We start from the raw sequence: 16,698 nt of genomic DNA on the forward strand, positions 1-16,698 counted from the left end.
CTGGGTGCGGTGGCTCACGCCTGTAATCCCAGCACTTTGGGAGGCCGAGGCAGGTGGATCACCTGAGGTCAGGAGTTCGAGACCAGCCTGACCAACATGGAGAAACCCTGTCTCTACTAAAAATACAAAATTAGCCTGGTGTGGTGGCACATGCCCTGTAATCCCAGCTACTCAGGAGGCTGAGGCAGGAGAATCACTTAAACCTGGAAGGTGGGAGGTTGAGGTGAGCTGAGATCACGCCGTTGCACTACAGCCTGGGCAACAAGAGCAAAACTCCATCTCAAAAAAAAAAAAAAAAAAATTACATGGCTTTTTAAAACTCTGACTACTAATCTATTGAGATAATTTAACAGTTTACTATTACTGGAAGCCTCAGGCAGATGGGATATGCTTTTTTAGGTTAAATTCTCCCAAAATCTCATCCTGTGTTTTCTTAGCATTACCTTTTGTTTGTGTTCTCCAACATGCATACAATATGTGCATTTGCATCGTGAGGCATTATACTGTCTGTTTAGAAAAAAATTTGAGGTCCGGGTGTGGTGGCTCATTCCTGTAATCCCAGCAGTTTGGGAGGCTGAGGCCAGTGGATTGCTTGAGCCCGTTGAGTTCAAGACCAGCCTGGGCAATGCAGTAAAACCCATCTCTACAAAAAAAAAAAAATACGAAAATTATCCAGGCATGGTGGCGCTTACCTGTAGTCCCAGCTACTCCAAAGGCTGAGGTAGGAGGATCACTGGAGCCCGTGAGGCGGAGGTTGCAGTGAGCCAATATCACACCACTGCAAAAAAGATAGATTTGAACAGAAGACTCATATAAAATAGAAAAATGTGTTTAACACTGTTAAAGGTTTGGGATTACATGCAGTTTTTCTTCATGTAAGGGACTTGCTCTTTTACCAGTTTTATGATTGGCTAACAAATTCACATTAATCAAAATTCAAAGGCATAAAAAGGTATGTAATAAAAAGTCTCCTTCTTAAACCCATATCTATGTGACCCTCCCCAGAGGCAACATTCTTATTTATCCATCCAGAGGTTATTTTGTATATAAACAAATTAATGGCCGGGCACGATATCTCATGCCTGTGATCTCAGCACTTTGGGAGGCTGAGGCAGGCAGATCACAAGGTCAGGAGTTTGAGACCAACCTGACCAACATGGTGAAACCCCATCTCTACTAAAAATACAAAAATTAGCCAGGTGTGGTGGCGCGTGCCTGTAATCCCAGCTACTCAGGTAGCTGAGGCAGGAGAATCGCTTGAACCCAGGTGGCAAAGGTTGCAGTGAGCTGAGATTGCACCACCGCACTCCAGTCTGGACGACAGAGTGAGACTCTGTCTCAAAAACAAACAAAAAAAGAAACCAAATTAATATGTATTTATTTTTCCCCAGTTTTACACAAATGGTAAACACAATTTAATACCTTCCTTTTATCACTAACATTACTTCATAAAGATATTCCATATCAGTTAATAAAGAAATCTATTTAATGGCGACATAGTATCTCTTTAAATTCCATAATATACTATAATTTTATTTAACCAAGATTGATTGATTTAGACACAGGGTCTCACTCTGTTGCCCAGGCTGGAGTGCAGTGGCATGATCATGGCTCACTGTAACTTCAAATTCCTGGCCTCAAGCGATCCTTCTGCCCCAGCCTCCCAAGTAGCTGGTACTATAGGCGTATGCCACCATGCCAACTAATTTTTTTATTTTTTGTAGAGGCAGGTCTCACTTTGTTATCCAGGTTGGTCTTCAACTCCTGGGCTTAAGCAATTTCCTCCCCCAACCTTGGCCTCCCAAAGTGCTGGGATTACTGGTGTGAGCTACTGCATCCAGTAATTGATGGGTTACACCCAGTATTCTGCTGTTACAAACATCCAGTAATTAACTGTGTGTACATAGGTGATTTCCACATGAAAATATATCTATAGACTAAATGCTTGTTTAAGAGTATGTGTGATTTATAATTTTTATTGGCAAATTGCCCATGAAGGAATTGTATCAGTTTCACTTATACTAACAGTGTATAGTAGTGACTTTTTCCTGGTTTTCCTGTAACCTTGCCAAAGCCAGTTTTTTTTCTTTACTAATCTGACAGGTGAAAAATGTTTTTTTTTTTCTTTTTTCTTTTTTTTTAAAATATAGCTTTAGGTGGGCATGGTGGCTCACACCTGTATAATCCCAGCACTTTGGGAGGCCAAGGCAGGTGGATCACTTGAGATCAGGAGTTCAAGACCAGCCTGGCCAACATGGTGCAACCCCATCTCTACTAAAAATACAAAAATTAGCCAGGCATGGTGGCACATACCTATAATCTCAGCTACTTGGGAGGCTGAGGCAGGAGAATCACTTGGGAGGCGGAGGTTGCAGTAAGCCAAGATGGCGTCACTGCACTCCAGCCTGGGTGACAGAGCAAGACTCCATCTCGAATATATATATATATATATATATATATATATATATATATATGTAGCTTTAATTAGGAGCAAATTCATTAACATGCTTATGTGCTATTACTATTTCCATTTCTAGAAACTTTATTTTTTGTTGATCTTTTACTTACTAGTTTGTAAGAATTCTATATATAATGAGTAAATTAGCCTCTTTTTTGTGGTTTGGAATTCAGAAAATTTCCCCGTTTGTTATTTATCTTTTGGCCTAGTTATGGTGTTTCTGTTTTTGTTTTTTTCTGTGGTGTGTGTGTGTGTGTGTGTGTGTGTGTGTGTGTGTGTGTGTGTGTGTTTTACCATGTAAATTTAATAAAACTCATCAATTTTTGTCTTTTATGCTTCACTCTGCTCCAACTATAGTAACTTCCTTGTTACCTTTCAAATATGCTAGATACTTTCCAACTTCAATGTCTTTTATTTCCTGTTCTCTACACCTGAAATTCTCTTCCCTGAGATAAATATTTCATTTCCTCCTTCACCTCTTTTGAGTCTTTGATCAAATGTCAGCGTTTCATTGAGACTTTCCCTGACCACTCTATTTTATATTACAACCTCCCCTTCCCTGCTTTGTTTTCCCTCCATCACATGGAGCTCACAGACTTTTGAGATATTTATTAGTATTTTTTTCAGATCAGATTGGAGTTTACCCATACAAATGAAGCAAGTGGGAATTAATATTTTTAAAGTGGTTGACTCAGGAGACTAGACACTTGGTCCAGTGAAGCTATCATTGCCCAAAATATTTTTATGATGATTTCTTTTAAGAACTGCCTTCAGAGACAGATTAAAGTCTTACAAAGAGATTCCTGTGTCCAGAAAGCAATGTGTCTCAAAGTGTGGCCATTAATCACTTGCATCAAAATTACCTGGGGTGGGGTTGGAGACGTATTAAAAAGGCTGTTTCCTGACCCAAATCTATTGAATCACCTTCTCTGTGGGAATGGGGCTGAGGAACTTGCCTTTTAAATAAATTCCCTAGGTGATTTATAGGCCACTAAAGGTTTAGGATCACTGCCTTTACCTTAGTTTCCCCTAGCTTAGTCATACACTCTGTTTTCCTAACTTAGTTTAGTTTAAACCAAAGATTTAGGATTATGCTATGGTTTGAGCATCCCCACCGAAACTCATATGGGAACCTTAATTCTTAGTGTGGAAATGTTGGGAGGTGCAACCTTTAAGAGGTGGAGCCTAATGGGAGATGTCTGGGTCATGGACCCACCATGTCCTTGACTGTTCTCATGGTAGTGGGTTCTCCCTCTTGTTCTCATTAAGCTAGTTTAGCAATCCCAGGAATGGATTTCTTCCCAGGAGAGCAAGTTGTTGTAAAGGGAGGATGCCCTTTCCACATGGATCCACTTCCCCCTTGACCTTTCGCCATATTATGATTAAATATAAATGTATTTAAAAGAAAATAGTGATTTTAGTTTTGTATCCAGTTGTAAATGTTTAAAATTTTGTGGTATTGTACAAATGCAGCATCTATAATGTATTGTCTTATTTTCTAAATATTGATAACTGCCCATTCATTTTCTGAATGAAAAAAAAACAGTGACAGTGTTGGTTTAGTCAACAAATCTTTGCTAATGTATCTTCCTGTGCAAAATAAAGTCTCATAGAGCTGGCCTGTAGCTATAAACTTATCATTTTTAATCCTAAAAGAAATGATGATAAAAGTGTTAAATATTATTATGCATTTAATAATAGTAAAATAGCGACCAATTTTAAGGGCCTACCATATTTTAGGCACAAGTCCAAGTGTTTTCTGTATCTTAACTTATTTCATCCTTACAAGAAGACAAGTGTTTTAAAGGTAAGTGTTATTTCCACTTTATACCTGAGGCTCTTTTAAACTCATGGGAATCACACTGAAATATGTAGTAATCAGGAACCCTTAAATAGAGTAGTTGACAGTTTTGTGCCCTCTATTTTTTATCAAATATTCTTCCTTTTACAGCACCTGGTATACGGTAGGTAGGCAGTGAGCATTTGTGGAATTTCATCTCCCTTCCCCTAAATTGCTAGGTTCCATTTAATATATATTTTATGTTAGAGTACAGCTTGGTGAAAGCCAGTGACTTAGGTAATTATGACTTAAGTTGAAAGAAATTAAACAATACCCTGTTTTGAATTTAAACAAGATTACTTTTTGCCATATCTGATTTATTAGTAATCCTGGTTTCCGTTAACAAGATAGAAATATCTATGCTTCAGCAATGAAAAATTTTACAAGTGATTAATATATGCTAACCATCAGATATTCTGTTTATATTTCTCTCCAAACTTTAGATTAAAACCATTTCATCTTATCTTACCAGTTTTCTAATAGCAAGAACTGGAAAATATAAAAGTATATCTGACTTATGATTAACTATTTCATTTCACTCATTGCCTCAACCCTTCCTTCATCCTTCTCTCCCTTCTTCCCTTGTATCATTCCCTTAGTGAGGGCATTTATTGTCTTTTCAAATTTGTAATTTTAGCATTTGGCCTTGGGTTGATTTGGCAACTCGTTAGTCCCCTCCTCAAATGTTCTATGATGGATAGGCTGTTCGATTTATTCAGAAATTGTATTATTTAAAAACAGAGCCATTTCCCTTTGTTATAGAGTGGTTTGCCCTTGCTTCCCCACTTTGGGTTTGAGATTGCAGGAATTTACTTATGGAAACCATTTATCACTTCATGACATCTAACTCTGATGAATGCCATGTGCAGTTAGGTTGACAACTTTGGCCCTGCCACTGGATGCACTGGTACGCTTTTATCTCTTCAAAAGGAAGAAAATACCACAATTATGAGAACCATGCATTTTATCTTTAAATGACTGGTTTTTCCCCATCTATTTTCCTTCTAATGTTTTGAACTGAATTTTTTGCTGCTGGTAGTGTTATAAATGGTAGCCCTGTGCATAAATGATCTTGGGAGGAAGAAGCAGAGTCTCCTAGCCATGAGAAAGATTTGACATCTGTACTGTGAAGTACCACCTTCTTGTTAATTATAATGGAATGAATTGACAAGTAGGAATTTTTACAATTTCATACTGTCCATCAGCCCTACAGGCTCTTGATGATTGCAATTTGAAAATCTCAAACATAATTCATATTTTAGGAAGATTCATCAGATTAATTAAAATTTTAAGTCTCTCTTTGATTAGAACAAATTGTTGGTTAAGGCTACCATAAAGTGTCAGCTGGTTGTGTGATTCCTGTGTATCTCCCAACTACTTCCAAAAAATTAGAGTGATTTTCCAATAACTAGCAGAAAATTGATCACTTTGTTGTTGTTTTTTTATAATTTATTGAATGGCTGTGTGCTTTGCGATCTGCACCTCAAACGTGCTTTGTATAGTGGTGAAAGTTTTGTTATATATTATTTTATACCCAATAAGATATCTACATTTTCATAATTATTTTATCTTCTTGCTCATTTTCACAAAAAGAACATGGGAAGTACACAATTTCCAGGCAAAATTATGTTGAGATGGAATCCTTAAAACCACTAAACTTGCCTGCTTTTCCCTTTTTTTTATTTCTCTTCTCTCTCTCTCTCTCTTTCTTTCCTTTATTTCTTTGTTCTTTCTTTTTTTGGTAGGTATCCTGTTTAGCTAGTACTAGTACTTAATAGCACTTATGGGCAGGTAATTTGTTATATCTGCTTAATTAATCCATTGGTGTGAAAGCAACAAGGACTTACTCCCTTTTGTGGGAAATGACATTCCAACTATTTTTTTGACATCTTTTATTTTTGAGGTTGCCAATGATCAGGCCAGAGTCAAGAGTGACTCAAAATATTTTAGAAAAAAGCACAAAAAGATCCTAATTTTCTAGTCTCACGATCTATACATCCCTATCGATGAGTTAAGCTATATGGGTGTGAAATTTGGCCTAGAAGGTTAGGTTGCTTGAGCACCTTTTATCCCATCATAGTTGTGGAATGTGAGAATTTGAATTTTCATGGTGGCACTGATATGAAATTGCCATGAGGTCTGGTTATTGCTCTTCTGAATGTGTATTTAAATCTGCCTTCCAATGAACTTATTGCAATGGTGCTAACTTAACACTCTTGCCAACAGTTCTAGTGGCCCTTAGCAGCACCTACTTGCTATAGTCATAGCACAGATTTTATGGAGGATTCAGTCTAAATTTCTGAGATGAATTTCTATAGACAGAAAATGTATTGGCTTTAAAAATTAAGAGGTTTGATTCTGTTTTGAATTTGGATATCAAATGAATCTGAACACATGACATTTTAATGCCGTTTGTCTTTTCAAATAGATTTACCTTCTAATGCATGTGATGACAGGACTTTGCTCATCAGCTAGAACATACATTTCAGAGGAGTTGTTACCTAAAATATTATCATAAGGCATAAGAAAACACATGATTTAAGTTGCCTTTCATGAACATAATTAAGAATTAATAAGCCAGTACCAGTGGCTAGTCCCCAGAATTTCCACTGTTTTGCCTTTTGTGACCTGTGTTATTAAAAGTCCATTATTTTTACAGACTTTATTAAATTGGATCTTATTAAAGCATTCTATATTTGCATTTGGTCTTTCATAATTCATTATTATTATGACATTTACTTTTTACCATCAGATCTGAAAACATATCATAAGCTACCCTTTTCTCTTGAAAGAAATGCTAATTTCAAACAGTCCTCTAATAGAAGAGAAAAGCTTTATCAGTTTTTTCATTTATTCCAGATCGTGTTAAGAATACTAATGCTAGACTTCAGTATGCTAATATCTCAGAGCTTTTTTTGGTCAAAAGCTTAGAATTATTATTTTTATCTCATGCTAAGTATGAAACTAGAAGACCTACTACTACTGGAGAAAACATAATTGTAAAGTACAGTTGTTGATTCTGAAGACTTGTGAAAACGTTGCTAAATTCTGTTTTTTAGGATGATGCTAGTCAATTTATCTTTGCACAACACTATATTATTCTATTTAAGAAATTTTATCCTCTTGAAATTAATGTAGTTTGTTTTCCTCATAGTTTAAAGGTAGTGTTATAGTGTTTAAGGCTAAGAATCCTGCTGGGTGCAGTGGCTCACACCTCTAATCCCAGCACTTTGGGAGGCCGAGGCAGGTGGATCACAAGGTCAGGAGTTCAAGACCATCCTGGCCAAGGTGGTCAAACCCCGTCTCTACTAAAAATACAAAAAAATTTAGCCAGGTGTGGTGGCGGGAGCTTGTAATCACAGCTACTCAGGAGGCTGAGGCAGAAAATTGCTTGAACCCGGGAGGCGGGGGTTTCAGTGAGCCGAGATCACAACACTGCACTCCAGCCTGGGTGACAGAGAGAGACTCTGTCAAAAAAAAAGAATAAGAAAAGAATCCTATGCTGTCAGCCCCAGACAGCATTTAAGGTATGCTTCCTGCTTTTCTATATGATAATCACTTCTGTATTATGTCAGATATGTTTGAAAACTCAATATAGCAAGATTTTACATATTGATATCAGGCAGGCTGTCTAATTTAACATAACTAATAACACAATGAGTTCTTTGTTGAAGTACTAGTAAATCTATTAAACTACAAAGCAAAACTTACTTTGTATTTTGTCTCCTTTTAGATTTCTCACTATGTGCAATAGACACTTTGGCAGTGTTGTGGCACAAACCATTCGGACTCAAAAAACAGATCAGTTTCCGCTTTTCCTGATTATTATGGGAAAGCGATCATCTAATGAAGTGTTGAATGTGATACAAGGTAAAGTACATGTCACAAGGAGAGTAAAGCCTTCTTGGTATGTGCTAACTTTATAGTTTTTCCACCCAAGCTGACAATATTTCTATTAGTAAATATCTTTGCATTTGAAAATATAGAATATCCTGAAAAATGTCTTCAAAAAGTATAGGTGCTATAAAAAATAATATGCTGCATGAAAATCTAAAAGAAGCATCTTAATAAAATTGCACAACCCTTGGGGCACAGGATGTTCAAGTTAAATGTTCAGAATTGCTAAATTGTATAATCTATCAATTAGGACATAATCAGTTGTCAAGTGTGACATTTCTATTTATATTGATTTATTGTTATAATGTTGATTAATTGGAAGAAGTATTTATCTTTAGTTATCTAGAAAATCCAGTCACTGTATATTGAAGATTGAATTTTTCACCGTGACAATTGTTTCTTCTTATTTGTATGATTCCATGTTTAGGGTGCAACCCTGAAGCATGAAGCTGTGGGATGCCTGTGAATTTAACCACAGTGCACATTCTTTACCAAAAAAGAAGTGAATGATTTTGTTTTGTTTACTGTTACTAATGCACTCCAAGGGTTGGTGTAAAATATTACCTTGTTCATTACAAAGCTTAGGTTGAACAGTATATCTTCTCTATGCCACTGGGGAAAAGATTTTCAAGTGCCTCAAGCTAAAACTATATCTGGTATGCTAATTTCTGCCTCCATTTAAGTCTGATTGGGAGGAGGGGATATGTGTAAATTGCAGTGCCTTTAAAACCCAAATAAAACCAGACCTCTAGCATTTTATGTTTTCTCTCTAACTAGAGCATTCAATTTCATAAACAGTGTTTAAAAAGACCTCCAGGGGAACTGATTTGCATAGGGTAAATGGATAATGAAGATAACACTTCATTCCTGCTTTCCCTGTCAGAGGCAATGTTGCAAGAACTAGTGTTTCTCAAGGTGTGGTTTGTAGACATCAGACTAGACCCTTTTAGGATATCTGTAAGGTCAAAATTATTTTCCTAACTGTAATAAGACTTTTTTTTTTTTTTTTTTGCCTTTTTTACTGTGTTGACATTTGCACTAGTGGCTCAAAAGGAATAGTTTATAAAAACTCTTGGCACCTTAGCACGAATCAAAGCCATAACACAAAACTGCAATAGTAGTCATATTCTTCATTGCCATGTATTTAGTTAAAAAAGAAAAGAAAAAGCCTTAAGAATGTCCTTGATGAAGCAGTAAAAATTATTACTTTTATTAAATTTTAACCCTTTTAATAGTTTATGTGGCACAATGGGAGGTATGGGTAAAGCACTTCTGCTGCATACTAAAGTATACTGGTGATCTGGAAGAAAAGCACTGGTGTGGTTACTTACACTGAAATACTTGCTTTTTATTTCTTATAGAAATTATTTTTACTTGAAAATATTACTGACAGGCAAACTATGCTTATGTAGCCTGGGTAGTTGCCAAGATGTTTTCTGTGATTTTTTTTTTAAATATCCTATAATGAGGTGTGTCAGCATTCAGCAGAGAAATGCATAACTCAGTGAACCAATATTTTACAAATGACCAATGTATATTATAAAATCATGTATAGATAAAAGATCCTTTCAAAGGGCAATAGATTTTAATGTAACAGAGTACACAGATTTCATTGATATGGTTTCAAATTCCATGTGCATCTAATTTGAAGAAAACTTACACTTGTCAGTTTAAGTGTATTATCAAAGAATATCCACATTTATGAAAATACTTGTCCCTTTTCCAACTACATATCTTTGTGTGACCAGATTTTCTTCGTAAATTTCAACCAGTACAATATATTGTAACTGGTTAGTGTAGATGTAGGTACAAGAATACAGAATACGGTTGTTTTCTATTAAGCACACACATTACAGAGATTTGCAAAAATGTTACAATGCTGCTCTTCTCACTAAACTTTTTCTTTTGGAAAATAGTCATGTTTCATAAAAATGTAATATTTATATTAACATGTAATGGGTTTATTATTGTTACTTTTAAATGGATTGATAAATTTATTTTAAATATTTCTATTTTAATTTCTAACACAGTAAATGTTAATAGCCATAATCCACATAAACAAAAGTTCTTTGGGGATCTCAGTAATTTTTAACAGTGTAAAGGGGTCCTGAGACCAAAAAGTTTGAGAACTGCTGCAATCAACTATAAAGAGTAAGTTTGCCCTGAACTGCATTAACTGGTATACTTTTTCTCTGTCTTTGATCAATAAGGGCTTAAATATGTAGTACCTACAAGTCCAGTTTGGCAATGGAGCCTTCCAGTTAGGGCTAAAACATAGCTGATAAGCAGTGACTTAAGCCTAAAAATTAATGGTCAGTATGTAGTCAACCTATACAACTGTAGTATTTTCCCACTGATGATTCCAGTGTACTCCATATAGTACCCATTTCCCATGCTCCGAGTCTTAGCCACTACAGTTTTTAAATAAAACATAGAAACCCAGAGACTTGCCCAATAATAAAATCTACATTGGCTAGGTGTGGTGGCACATACCTATAATCCCAGCTACTTGGGAGGCTGAGGTGGGAAGATCACTTGAGACCTGGGCAACAAAGCGAGACCCTGTCTCAAAAGAATAAAAAATCTACATTGAAGGTGCTCCTAAACTTCTTTTGTCATCTGTCATATCTATTAATATTAACTACCAATGATTTGTATATACTTTACATTATCTCCACTCCTTCTAAGAACATTACATAGTGTTATCTCCATTTTGAGAAAAGGAAATTGATCCTTAGAGAGCTACAGTCCATTTATTCACTTATTCATTTATTTATTTATTGAATAAATATTCATTAAAGCCTTTGTCATGTGCCAGTTTCCAGGTACTAGATTATATAGCTTATAAAGTAATGGAATTAGAGTTAGAACTCTGACTATAAAACCAGTTCTGTTTTCTTAGTGCCAAGATAGCATTTGTCCTGTAACTCATTTACTGAGTGAGTAGTACTGATGTGAACAAATTAGATCATTTCTTTTGCCAAGGACCATAGATGTTCCCTAAACCCATGCTACCAATGGTCATAAGGATAATTAGGGAAAGGACCACTGAAAGATCATGTTAGTCAAGCCCTCTGGAAAAATGCCAGCAAGAATGTTTGGTCTTTATTGTCCTGTAAAGGATGGCCATTGCATTAATGGAGAAGATCCCTTCTCAAGCCTTGGAGAAAACCTAACTCTTTCTGCCTGTAGGTTTGAGAGAAGAGAATTGTCATATCTTTATATATCTTCAGGAATTTTTCTTTTGTAGGTACATCCCAAGCAAATAACAATGACTTAAATGTGTTCAGGAAATGGCACATTTGTGCTATATGTTTGTTATGGACTCGGTTGGAATAAAATGACATTAAAGAAAATCAAACATTAAAAATACCTTCTTTATAAAGATCATAAGAATCATTTAAAAGCAGCTGAAAGGGAGAAATATCAATTGGGCAAAAAAAGAAATCATTTTTTTCAGAAATTGAATTACTATTTCTTTCACTGGAGGATTTTTGATAATGGAAGATAATTGTAAGTAAAGGTAATAGACTGAGGTGGGCGGCAAAGAGGACAGGCTTCGAGTCAGCCTCTTCTGGTTTCAGATTCTGGCCTCACCACTTAACCAGCTTGACCTTAGTCAGAGAGGTTTTTTTGAGCTAAGACTCATTTTTCTTCTCTTTAAAACCAAATCATAATGAATCCTTCATAGATTTGTTGTACAGATTAAATGAGATGGTATAAAAGTGCTTAGCCTAATCAGTGATATATAAACAATTGGTAGTTGTTGCTAGTGTTATTAACAAGATATGTTTTCATAATTTGACAGAACTTTTGAACTTCATGATTTGGACATTCTTCTATATAGTGCTAAAAGTCCTTCTCATTAAGAAACTGCTCCCTCAAATATAACTTCCGAAATTTCAACTGCCAGTATACTACTCTTATTGAACATATGAAACATTTCAATAAAACCACAAAAGTATTTTAACTGTAATTTTTTTAGACTGATTATTCCTTTCTGGTTAATTCTAGAATGACTTTCCAGTTTCTAATACTTTAATAATTTGAAGTTATATATAAAATGATTATATAAAGTTTGGCAATCTCTATATGTTTTTAGGGAACACAACAGTAGATGAGTTGATGATGAGACTCATGGCTGCAATGGAGATCTTCACAGCCCAACAACAGGAAGATATAAAGGACGAGGTAAGGTTATGCAGATCTTTAATAGGATTTTGATGAGATTTTAATAGGATTTTAATTTGTCAAATGATGATACATGCCTATGATATGATCGATAAATAAGGATGATGAAGATGCATTTCCAAATTTACCAAGGGTTTTTATGCTATGGAGTTTACCTTTCAGTCCATTCTTTTTATGACCCCAAGACCCAATAATTTGTTTTAATTTATGTACTATTTACACTTTGCTAGATTTGGGGTGGGTACAGGAAGTCGATTTGCAAGAAATTAGTTCAGAAGCATGTTTATAGAAGAAACTGTAGTCCAGGAAATTATGTCTACTATATGGATTTTATCACTCAGTTTTGTGGTCCTCTTACTCTTTTTAAATATTGAGATTAATTAGCAATAAACACATTTTACATTTGAATATATTTTTGAAGTACTGTGAGAATTAGCAAAAGATCTCCAGCATTCTGAATTTCTCAGCTTCCTTAACATATTCAGGTGTTTTCTCAACCTCCTAAACATATTCAGGTGTTATAGATAACATGAACATAGAACCTCAAATAAAATAATAATAATAACATTATTGATGACAATAGTGTTCAATACTTACCTAGTATTTATCATGTGCTAGGCACTGTGCTAAGCACTAATCATCATCTCATATGATCCTCAAAATAACCCGTGAAGTTGTATATCAATCAGTGTTCTGGCAGTAAATAGACACTTTTAAACTAGGTTATTTAAGAAGAGTTTAATAAGGTGACCATTTTTAAAGATGTGGGCAGGGTTTTCAAAAATCAACAGAAGAGGCTGGGCACAGGGGCTCACACCTGTAATCCCAGCACTTTGGGAGGCTGAGGTAGGTCGATCACTGAGTTCAAGACTAGCTTGGCCAACATGGTGAACCCCCATCTCTACTAAAAATACAAAAATGAGCTGGGTATGGTGGCGTGTGCTTGTAATCCCAGCTACTCGGGAGGCTGAGGCAGGATAATCACTTGAACCTGGGAGGTGGAGGTTGCAGTGAGCCAAGATCATGCCACTGCACTCCAGCCTGGGTGACAGAGTGAGAATATGTCTCAAAAGAATTATCAGCAGAAGATAATATAGACCCCAAGGCTAAAGGGAACCATTATCATCTCTAGGCCTGAAAGCCTAGGAGAGGGTGCTGTATGGAGAGGACTGCTTCTGACAGAGGGATATAGCCAACCTTGGTGGCCTAATAGAGAGGAAAGTAGGAAATAGCTTCACCTTCCTTCTCTAATCTTCTGCTAGTATCCCTATTAATTTAGCCTAATTAGAAGCTGGAAGGTAGGAGAGCCTCCATGGGCAAAAAGCTGTGTAGAGAACATGGATCCTGAGGGGGTAAATGGCAGATAATCTAGCACAGATTGGTATGATTATCTATACTTTTCAGATGAGAACACTGAGAGTCAAAGTTAAGTAGATTTGCCCAAGGCCATATAGCTGGTAGGAGCTATAAATAATTATCTCAAGAAGTCATTATTACGTGGATCATTCAAGAAATTTCTGGATTTAGAAAATAGCCTTAAAATATGAAACAAATATTAGCATTTGTTAATTTGAGATGTTATGTTCACAGATATTGGTAAGATTATCATTTTTAATTTATGTGTTTTAAATTTCTCTTTAAAAGATTTCCCTAGAACAAGTAAGGGAGAGTTTTATTTCTGAACAATGATGAAAAGTTTCTAAGGATAGTTTTAATAGACTATCCTTTAGGTATTGCAAATGTGAAACATATAGACAATTTTAATGTAGCCCTGAACTATTGTATTTTAGTTTATTTATCTCTGTACTACATTAAACTGAGAGCAAGAGTCATACCATATTCATCCTTGTAAGTCTGTCCCCTAACAGTGTACTTAGGACAAAGTCAGCACTTAGTAAATGTTTGTTAAGCAATTGAATAAATGAACATTTGAATTTACATAAAATAAAGTAACTTGAAAAAAAAATTTGGTTACAATGATATAAAACCTGGCCAGGGCCGGGGGGTGGCTCATACCTGTAATCCCAACACTTTGGGAGGCCAAGGTGGATGGATCACTTGAGCTAAGGATTTAAGAGACCAGCCTGGGCAACATGGTGAAACCCCATCTCTACAAAAAATACAAAAATTAGCCAGGGGTGGTGTTGCGTGCCTGTAGTCCCAGCTACATGGAGAGCTGAGGCTACAGGGAGCCATGTTCATGCCATTGTATTCCAGCCAGGGCAACAACATGGGGCCCTGTAACAAGTATAGCCCGGCACAGTGGCTCACACCTGTAATCCTAGCAGTTTGGGAGTCCAAGACAGGAAGATGGCTTAAGGCCAGGAGTTTGAGATCAGCCTGGGCAACATAGCAAGGCCCCATCTCTACAAAAAAATTTTAAAAACATTAGCTGGGCATGGTGGTGCATGCCTGTAGTCCTAGCTACTCAGAAGGCTCAGGTGGGAGAATCACTTGAGCCCACGAGTTGAAGGCTGCAGTGAGCTATGCTTGCACCACTATACTCCAGTCTGGGTGACAGAGTGAGACCCTGTCTCTTAAAAACAAACAAACCAAAAAGATAAATTTTAAAATATTTTTTAAAAATGAAACCCAATATATCCACATTAACAAATATGAAAATTTGGAGCACTGTAATTAGTTTATAGAGTTTTAATGCTTTCTAGGTATCTTCTATTGCTATAAAAATATGGTTCATACTTTTTCTAATAGTGTTTCATTTACTCTGAAGGAAAGGCATTCAGATATATGGTAGAAAGATGTTTATCTGTTACTCTATAAATTGACAGTGACATTTTGAAATAATGAAGTACTGTACTTAGTTAGGAATTTGTAATAATAGGTGTTTTGCCTTTCAAGATTACATTTATCCTGGAACAGAGGCATTGATTGACAATAATTCACTAAAAACATTCTTCAGCCATTTAAATCTTGAGTCTCATTAGTACCAGATTTACAGATTATGCTGTATAAGAATATGAATACACAATATTTGCATGCTTATTCCCAGTTCATTTTTCCATCTTAATTTGTGTTCCCCATAATGCACTGGTAAAGAAATTGACTTTAATTCCTTTAATACTGAGCACAAAATTTAATATGAGGGTTACAGGAAAAATCCAATGCTCCATATAATTGAAATTTTTATTGAAATTTAATTGCAAGGGGTAAGGATTTCTCTTTGTTTTTAGAGTGTCTTCATGAAAGTTATAGCTCAAGTTATAATAGAGTTCCTAAGAAAAGCATTTCTAGCTTTAAAGACTTCTTTTGGACTATACATAGACCATAATGATTTGGTAGCTGCTGAATATGTGACAAGAAACACTGTCCCTTGTAATTGTGAATTTGCCTTTATTTTTAAAAAATTAGAAATAAGACTTCACTTAAGTTTGAAATTAAAATTAAATCAGTGAACAGGTTTGGAGGCTGGCTTCCTAGGCCTGAATTTATTTAAATTTAACTTTAAATTATATTCATCACTTTGATGATTCCATAGCACAACCGGAAATACCTATGTTTAAAACTTTTGTTAAATAAACCCAAGCCTGAACCATATTTATACACTGAATCACTCTTCAGTGGCCCAGAAAGGACTAACCTTTATATCACTGATTGCTCTATTTTTAACCAGGGTATATACATTATATGGATCTCTGTTTTTGACAGAACTGCCTATAGCTTTCTCTCTTAGACATTTTCATTAGTAGTATTAGTTTGGTTTTGTAAAGGTTTACAAAGTACCTACCAAGTACATATCACTGGATGAGGTCCTTGGGACAAAGAAATCTTTTGCTTTAATGAGGGGCTATTGGCAAAGAGTGGGTGAGGAGGAAAACAAGTATTACTACATTACAGTAGCGACATTTTAGAATCTATTTTTGCCTAAAGCCTGATTCCAAATAATAGATGCTTTCTAACATGTAAATGGATTGATTTTTTTTATATGCACTATTTTTTAAGCTACCTAGAAACCTCTGATAATCAAGAGTTTGTGATACTTAGTTCGTGATCTATTTATTGTTTCATTTGTTTATTCATTCAACACAAATTTGTTTGTAATCCTCTATCCTGCTTGCAAGGATTACTCACTTCCAGGCTTACCTCTCTGATTAACTTGTATCTGAACAATAGCTCGGTAATTATCACAATCCAGATGTTGGAGATCAGGGCAGATTTCAAGGGCAGTTACATCATTCTCATCTCTAGGAATTCTAAGAATACATTAGTGGAACATGGGCAAAATATGCCAGAGGGGCATTCTAGGCTTATTTTAAAGGGTTCTAATTTAGGATTTAAAAACTGCATTGCCACA

General features: G+C 35.7%; 1 protein-coding gene across 3 annotated transcripts in view; it reads left to right on the plus strand.

Annotated features, from left to right (window-relative positions):
* FAF1 (Fas associated factor 1) overlaps window positions 1-16,698 on the plus strand; it is a 523,666-nt gene that overhangs the window by 417,250 nt on the left and 89,718 nt on the right. For all 3 annotated transcript variants that reach the window (XM_034964946.3, XM_034964954.3, XM_055093088.2), the window contains 2 exons: window positions 8,032-8,168; window positions 12,298-12,386. In XM_034964946.3, the coding sequence (XP_034820837.1) occupies window positions 8,032-8,168; window positions 12,298-12,386 (226 nt within the window). The remainder of the gene's footprint in view (window positions 1-8,031; window positions 8,169-12,297; window positions 12,387-16,698) is intronic.

This window comes from Pan paniscus, chromosome 1, assembly GCF_029289425.2.
Source record: "Pan paniscus chromosome 1, NHGRI_mPanPan1-v2.0_pri, whole genome shotgun sequence".
Classification (NCBI taxonomy): domain Eukaryota; kingdom Metazoa; phylum Chordata; class Mammalia; order Primates; family Hominidae; genus Pan; species Pan paniscus.